Source organism: Vanessa atalanta, chromosome 9 (genome assembly GCF_905147765.1).
Source record: "Vanessa atalanta chromosome 9, ilVanAtal1.2, whole genome shotgun sequence".
NCBI lineage: Eukaryota > Metazoa > Arthropoda > Insecta > Lepidoptera > Nymphalidae > Vanessa > Vanessa atalanta.
In genome coordinates, this window is record NC_061879.1 from 8,863,870 (window position 1) to 8,873,099 (window position 9,230).

A 9,230-nucleotide genomic window follows, 5' to 3' on the forward strand; every position below is an offset into this window, starting at 1 on the left:
GCCTGTTGTGCTTAAGACGTGAATGCGTAACTTTGTATTTATTTGTCCTATCGGGTTAAACAAATGATTCTTGGATTGGCTCGATAAGATATTGCTAAGATTGATGGATGCAGTGCTGTACAACATGAAATGAAAGTGTCTCCTTAGTTGCAACTTAATTTTTACTTGGTGGTATGGCTTTGTGCAAACCCGTCTGGGTAGTTACCACCCACTCATCAGATATTCTATCGCCAAATAACAATACTCTGTATTGTTGTGTTCCGGTTAGAAGGGTGAGTGAGCCAGTGTAATCATAGGCACAAGGGACATAACATCTTAGTTCCCAAGGTTGGCGGCGCATAGGTGACGTAAGGAATAGTTAATATTTCTTACAGGGCCTTTGTCTATGGGCTTTTGTGACCACTTACCATCAGGTGGCCCATACGCTCAACCGCCGACCAATGCCGTAAAAAAAAAAACAAGTATTTATGGCTTATAATTTATAATTTAAGCTATACATTAAAGTTTATTCCTTCAGGAAATTGCTGTTTGAATAATGTTTTATAGATTAATAAATTTCTGTGCTTGAAGTAGATTTCTCATAAAAGGCTTTAGTATGAAATAGTGGAGAGTTCGCTTTAGGTACCAAATTATAATAATGCTTCCCTGACCGAATTTCTGCTACAATGCTTTATCGCAATGACAAACTAGCGAATAAGATATTAAGTGCTTGGTAAGTACAGATGTATTCTCTATTCCTCTCATTCAGTGGGACGTCAATCCATCACGTTCAGATGGATAAAGACTAAGAGCGAGATCAGGTGTAGGATCAACTTATTTACGTGTTTTCCGAGACAGCCAAAACAACACTAACTCAGGGCTCCTTCTGAGAATTGAATGACCGAAATTCCAAATATTTTTTGTTAGCTAGTCCCAGTATACATGATATCTGTAGCCTCATAATGTAACCAAGAAGGCAGTTATATATAGCTAATATGAGTAAGAAGTGGATAAAATGTAATAAATTTTCTTGACCTAAATCGAGATTTCGAGTATGGTCACTAATTTATTTCTAACAAGTTTGTTTCCATGTTGGTATAATATGACTGCAGCTGAGCGTCTCAAGTGTTGGCCTTAAGCCAATGAAGAAAGATTTCTAAGATGTCACTTTTTCTTGGTTTTCTTCACGAAAGGCAAAAACGAGCGGAAACCATTACATTGATTTATGAAACAAGAGGCGAAGCCTTCGAAACTTTTACACAGAAATATTAAGGTACACAAAAAATGTGGAACGTACCTACCAATATGGATACGTCTATATTTACTCTGTATATTGAAGACTAACTACTCGCCCCGGCTTCACACCGATACAATATACAACTTTAAGATTGAAGAGCGAAACATAAAAAGAAGAATTCTTGTTTTTGCCGGTTAGGAATGTTGAAATGCTCGGCTTTTCTCTCGTGTAATATATATATGCATAGTATAGGAGAGTAAAGCCGAGAATTATAATATACATTATACTTAAACCTTCTTCTTAATCCACCTTTGCGTAATTAAAATATCCAAAGCGTACAAACGGCGGGGACTTTGCATTATAGGTACCCTATTATGTAGATATCAAATGATTTTAGTATTTTGTCAATAGTCTTTTAGTCTTGAATTTTTAATTCTATAACATAACATATTAGGAAGTTATAATAAGTAATTTGAAGGTAACGGGGTTGCTACACTTTCTCTGAATGTTTTTAATTACAGGTAATATGGCACAGATGCCGATCATTGAAGCAAATAATTATAAAGATTCGTTCATTTAATATCTGAGTCATAGTGAAAGTAACTAAGAGGAACAACAATAGTTTCATTCTTCTATTGTTAATCTTCTTGAATTCTTCTATCAGAATAACGTTCTTTTAATGATCCTAAATAAACATACTAAAAGAATTTAATAGACATTCGTAGTACAGACGCACAACGTACATTTTCCGGTTAAATTGCTATCATTATAAAATTTAATATCTATTTTATATTAATTCCATTGAACATAAATTCTGTTGGTATTTATTTTATTAGGTAGACATTAAATACCCATTGAATACAAAATTGACTTTAAATAACTGCTTTTTTACATATAATTTTTTTTAAATGATCGATTTCTTACCTTCTATAATCTTTTTTTTCCCTCTTACTATCCATATTTACAGGACCGGATTTGGAAGTCTGGAGGCCCTGGGGCAGAGAACTGGGGGGCCCTAGTTATTTTTAATAGGTCAGTAAGATTTATTTATAATATATTTACTCTTTGTATTAGTCACTTATAACATAGCAATACTTTAATATTACTAGTACTATAATTTGACTACGCATATCTATCTAGATATGTATAGTCAACCGTTCCGACAGGATAGATATCCTGTTGGAACCGATATTGTGGAGGCTCCAGGACAGTTGCCCCGGTAGTCCACCCCTAAATCCTGCCTAGAAATATTAATGTATTTTATTGTACGTAATCGCCATATAATCATTTAATAATTAACTAGTCGATAGTATAATTACTTAAAGGTATCCTCGATCAAAAGTGGAACAGATCGAGGAAAGGTATACATACATTTGTTTGATAGGGAAGTGTAGTAGTTAGTAGTAAGTTTAGTAGTAAGTTTTTGTTATCTAGACGGGATAACTAAAGATTATCCCGTCTAGATAACAAAAATGCCTACTCATTACTTGTTAGTATTCAATACTTGTTCCGGTTTGAAGTGAGTGAGCCAGTGTAATTACAATCCTTGGGACGTAGTATGTTAGGTCCCATAGACGTCAACGCATTGAGGGTGTTATGTGTTAGTCATGATTAATATTGCATTTGTTCATCTGTCATAAAATTATAAATAAAAAAAAATGTGGGTCACAAAAATGTACGAGATGATTATTAATAGGTCCATATTTGAACGCAAAATATCTGGAGTCTTGTATTAAAGTACATCACTTAAATGTGGCAGCACCAAGTTACGGTTTAAAATAGAAACTACTTGTTCGTATACAGCAGAATTTAAGTTAAAAGTACACAAAGCGTCCGCAAGATGGCTAAAACTTCTCACTTAGCTTATACTTTGAAGTTCAGAGCTTAGCACGTGCGACTTAACATAGATGGCGCTATAAACTGAAATTTAAATGTTGCAATTCATTTTGTATTTTAACTCTCGTATTATGTACTTTGAATACATATCTTATATATGTGTTAATAATTTATGAGTTTTTATATCGGAGGATTTTTAATTAATTAGCATCTGAACTGGAAAAAAAAAAATTGGCACATGATTGTGAAAAACCAGCGATGCTTTCCTAATTCTTGACTTGAACACGCAATCGCTGCGAGATACTTGGGTTTTCCACAGGCCCAGCTCTCTCAATTGTATGTCACTCGAAACTATAGGATATTTATATAAAACATTATTTTATACGAAAGTATGGCATGTTTCATTGGAATATATCTGAACGATGTTGAAAAAATAATAATGAATTACAATAATTTTAGGTGTTAATAATTTATGACGGGTCAATAAAGTTGTGTGCGTTCGCTGTGTGTTGTTGTGTTCGCTGGGCCTGTTGTGTCAGCCAAAAACTATAAGCAAACAATATAAATAATCTTAACGAAATTTTCGTATTATATAAAGCAGGCCAAAACTAATTTAAAATGATGTAAACAAGAAATAAACAAATGAATAATATTGAGAAATAAACTTAATTAAAATTTTATATATGACACGGTAAATGTTATATGACCTATATCGTGATATGAATGTATATTACAGCATTCATAACTACGTGTGTATTTCAATAACAAACGAATTTTTAAATTCTCTTCGTGTATCGTTATTGCGTCAAGTCAAGCGCGATTTTTCTGTTTCACAGACAAATCTTCCAAACGCCTATGTTACAATTATTGGGAACTACAGGGATATTCTAACATCATACTCGTGAAAAATTAAAATTAAAGGAAGATAATAGGCGTGTATCCTTTAAATGTTTTAATTATCATAGTAAACATAGATGTGTAATGATATATGTACTTACTGACTTTTCACGATCGTGTTTGTTATTACAGAATAGTTCTACTTTTATCATTTTTATAGTAACGTCTAGAGTTATTTAAATTGAACAAACTGGCATTCTACCAAATGAAATAAGTAGCTTATTATTTAACAGACGATTTTGTTCTTTTGTTTTTTTTTTATTAATCTACTTACAAAATGAATTAATTCATATTATCAACCCTTTATTTAAACTAAACGTAATGTAGTAACTAAATAATACTAAAAACAGTACCATATACTGCTGCGGTGATATATAATTATTGTAGCCTGATGTCCTGTAAGAAATAAGAACACATTTCGTGGCTCACTCGTGAATTATTGAAAACCGACTTTGGTGAATATTGTACTCACATGTCACATCGCTTTCTGACAAGTCACGATTGTATTTTGCGGTAAGTTTTAGGATTGTTCTAATAAGAGTGAGTACTAATTAGTAACATAATAATAAAAGCAGCTTATGTAAAATTAACTTAATATTTTTCATAAGAATACCTACTTTATAGTTTTCCATTCAATTCCATCTAGGTACTCATCAGGTATTCTACTGCCAAACAGCATAAGTTAGTATTGTTCCAGTTACTTCCAGTTACTTCCAACCGGGACACAACACAAAATGAGTAAACCAGTAACGACAACTTGGTGGCGCATTGGCATTTTTGGTCTGTGTAGTGGTACCATCCGGTATTCAGTCTGGCCATTTGCCTACTTATTATTAATAAAAATAACATGAACTTCTACTATAATATAAACATTTTTTTTTATGAATAGATAAATTCTAATCAAAATAATTTGTACCTTTGTCTATGCCTACCCATTATTACCTAACGAACCATATGACAGCTGAACTAAACAACTGGCTGCCATAAATCAGAGAATAATGGAGTGTAGTATTATGTTAACACAACTTGGACCTTTTCAAATATTTCCTATAAACCAACAAACCTTATCGTCATTGGAATAGAGGTGTTTTTAACGATGTCGACGTTTGTGTGGATTTATGGATCCTTTAGAGTTATTTGCGGTATATGTAACACCTTACTGAATATTAATCAAAGGCATCCAAAATAGTTGCGAAAAGCAAAAACAATATTTTTCCTTGCAAAGAGGCTCTTACTCGTATTTAGAATTTTGTTGAACTATGAACTAATAAAACACATTTCAATAATCAGGACTATGAATAAAATGGGAAAAAGTGACGTGTATAAAAATGAAAAATTATACTCACTAAGAAGTGGCTTAGTGACGACACTCCGACGTTTCTCTCTTAACTTGTTCTTAAGTATCCTTCTCTTTAAGCGGTTAAGTACCACGTCAGCTTCGTCAACACTCTCCGACGAAGAAGTGCGAGTAATCCGCCAGGCACCACTTACAGAGTGTCGTCTTTTTCTTGTAAACAAACTTGCAGTTGCGTTCCAATGTTCGATATCAGATATACCTCGCCTGTACATTTTTAAACGCTTTTTAATTTCACAATCAGCTGCAACATCTGTTGGAATATTCATAAAATCAGTGTCGGTATTATCGTCTATTTTACAAGATTGCCACGTATTTTCGGAAAGAAGTGTGGGAGAATCTTTTCGATTCGTTTCTTCGTGTGAATTCTTAGCCACTGTTGATGTTTGGCGTAGGTGTACGGTAAACCAATCCGGATTAGAGCTCGTCCGCACAGGTAAGCTTTTTAAGTATGTGTTGAGAAAAGAGACTTTATTTTGGGGATGCTTGTAAATAACGTTGGATTTTGAACGCTGTACAGTATGACACCCTTTAACATGATCTGACAACGTAGCATTTGTGAGTGATTGTGATGTTTGAAGTCCTAAATACACATTCCCCGTTTTATCAAATGTTTCTTTGTTAGATTCCTCGAGTAGATTTAAAGTTACAGTAGACGGGTGTTTTGATAATGTGACCGGATCAATACCGTTTTCGGAAATCTCAGTCTTATTCTGGGACAATTTATCATAAGTAGCGAAATCATCACCAGTTTCATTGTCGGAACTTTTATAGCTGCTCACTTCACTCGGTCCTTCTGAATGGAAAGGCGTGGTGTCGAGGCTATTTATTTGCAAATCGTGGAAGTTGTTGTTTACTGTCAGTTTACTTGGAATGTTTGCTACACTGCTACCGTCTTTTATTATATAACAGTTGTTATTTTTTTCGCTATTGTCACTTATTTCAACAGGATTACGATATACGCGCGTATAAACTTTATCACCAGATATCGAATTATATTTTCGTACAATTTTTTGTCTAATTATATGTCTATAATCCTTCTCCCGTAAAGATTGACTGGTTTTTAAAATTGAATCACTATAATCAGAACTTTTGATTGATACGTTTTCATCGTTTGTTTCAACTAGTAGATTGCCTTCGGAATCAAAAAGCTGTATGATTGGAAATTTGATACCAGGGGAAAGGTTTCTTGTACGCAGTTCCCATTTTTTGTGATTAGACTTCTTGAGTTGGATACGTATCACGTTGTCGTCTATTATTGGACTATCACTATCACTCGAGTCCGTTTTTTCCGCCATTTTGCAAATTTTTCTCGGTTATTTGCGCCAGACATTTGTATTTACGAATGCAAAATAGTTTTACAAATATGAATATGTTATTACTTAATATTAATTTGTTTGTTTACAGTCAGCTGTGTTCAATTTGGCATATTTCCAATATTTCCAACGATTCTTTGGCATTCAATTTAAAATAGCACCAATGTCAATTTTGTTTTTCAACATTCACGTTCACACATCCCTGATGTTATATTTACGATTTATATCATAACTAATACCTGCCACTGGGCAGACTGGCGAGCACACACTGTAATGGTAACTGAACACTCTGTAGCGTATAACGCCGTGTTGAAACGGTTGCATAAGTTGCATGTCCGACGACGCTCCATGCACCGTCTAATAAATTTACGTTGGTGATATTAATCTGCATAAAATTTATTTCGATAAATTAAGACGAATAATTTTTATAATTGAATACGACTCTTATACACGTCACCGATAGTTTTCGACACACACTTTACATGAGCGTGGGTATAGCTCGTTCGCGACTCCGGACATTTCTGCACTGAGAGCAAACTGCTAAATAGACTCGAGACACTATAAATAGTGAAACGCGTCGGCAATCTGGCTGGCTCCCCTTGAACCTAGAATACGTAACAAACATAATATGCGTCCACGCAACTGTTTACACTGACACAGTTTTTCACTTGACCACGAGGCATCGCCATATGTACACGTGACTGATGAACAGCTGTTTAACCAAATAACGAATTTCCTTTTAAAATCAAAAATAATTGTAGGCAAGCATATACCAATGATAGAAGACACTACCGTTTCAACACTCGCACACAACAGAAACTGTTGGAATCGTCATGTGTCGTAATTATTTTTCTTATTTCTCAATATGTTATGTCTACGATTTCAAATACGTTTATAAACACTAAGGTCATTTGCAATATTAAAGAATTTATCCGTCGAATGAGTCATGAGTTTTTTTTCTTGTTGTATTGTATTTTTATTTACGGTTTTGTGAGAATAATAGGAATATTTAAAAAATATGTTATCTCAAAAGTTAAATTTACTTTTGAGATATCATATTGATACCTGTTTCTTGAGTTGCGCAACATTAGATTTTAGGTGGGAGTGGGTATTTGGACTAGATACTATACAAGGATTTATGTTCAACGACAAAGTTAGATATACCTGTGTTTATTGTTTTATGTAATAACAATTTCAAATCAAATCAAAATATTCTTCAAATAGGTTCATAAAAGCAGGCTTTTGAATCGTCATGTTACACTGTTGAATTAAACTTAAAGCTACCACCGGTTCGGAAAGTAGATTCTAACGAAAAAAACCGGCAAGAAACTCAGTAGTTACTCTTTTCCACCATTTTAATTATAGAGTATGTCAGTAAACAACAATTATTTTATACATATCCTGCCTACAAGTCAATATGCCTACTGAGCCCACGCCTTATTTATAAAGGTTTTATTGATATGAGATTTAAATGTTTTAATAGGCCAAGTTAAAAATAGCTGTGGAATCTTACTATAGTTACGAATACCGTGCCCCGGGAAGGACGAATAGGTCATTACATTTTTCTGTTACTTATAAACGAAAACGTATCTGAATAGTAGTCTAAATACCGATTTCCATATTTCAAAGATTGAACAAAAGCATACTTCAATTCCAACTTACATCCCCAATTTCACCCTCTAGAGCGAAAAAATTATGAATTTCAAAAAGCTCTTGACAAAACCATTTCGTGGTGTAGTTTTTGTAAAAAGTTATATCAGATTTTAACTTAACATGGTTATTTTTATTACTAACAGTATTTAAAACGGGATATTTACCATGTTTTTTATTTTTATTTGGTGGAGCTCGATATTTCAACATTATCTACGAATGTCTGGTCGAGACATTCGTAAATGTCTGGTAGAGTCTCGTAAACAAGACATTCATAAATGTTATACCGTTTGTAATACATTATGGTGGTAACATCCAGCCACATAATCTACCTCCAAACAGTAATTCTCACTATCGTTGTGTTCCGGTTTGAAGTGTCGGTAAGCCAGTATACTTATAGGCACAAGGGACATAACATGTTAGTTCCCAAGGCGGGTGGTTCATTGGCGATATGAGGAATGATTAATATTTCTTATAGTACCAATGTATGGGCAGTGGCCCATACATAGGTACCATTACCATAAAAACCAAATAAATCTTAACGTAACCTACGCGAATGGGCTTGCACAAAGCTCTACCACCAAGTGAAAAGTGGCGCTCATCTACGATTCATAAGTCATTCCTATGCAATATTTGATAATCTTAGACCAATTGGTTTTGACCGTGCATTGTATGTCAGACAGAAATTTAAAAATTTTATTAAATAGGTTACCTATCAACAATACTAGCGCTAATTATGTATGATCGTAAATGTTATTTAAAAACGGGCTCTCGTTAGTCTGATACGTATTGCATTGTTGTCAAATAAATAATGAAATACAAAGCTTAAATATGATTAATTAAAATACCATAGATGATCTCGCTATGTTATAGATATCGCTGGTATTTTATGAAAGCAAAATTACTAAATAATTCCCTGTTACAAATTGTTTATTAAAATACCTAATTCTTTATTTTGTGT

At 33.6% G+C, this 9,230-nt stretch overlaps 1 protein-coding gene across 3 annotated transcripts in view; it reads right to left on the reverse strand.

Annotated features, from left to right (window-relative positions):
• LOC125066637 overlaps window positions 1-7,129 on the reverse strand; it is a 104,300-nt gene extending 97,171 nt beyond the window's left edge. For all 3 annotated transcript variants that reach the window (XM_047674834.1, XM_047674835.1, XM_047674833.1), the window contains exon 1: window positions 5,296-7,129. In XM_047674834.1, coding sequence (XP_047530790.1) covers window positions 5,296-6,601 — 1,306 coding nt within the window. In that variant the 5' untranslated portion in view covers window positions 6,602-7,129. The remainder of the gene's footprint in view (window positions 1-5,295) is intronic.
• Between the last annotated feature and the right edge of the window lie 2,101 nt (window positions 7,130-9,230).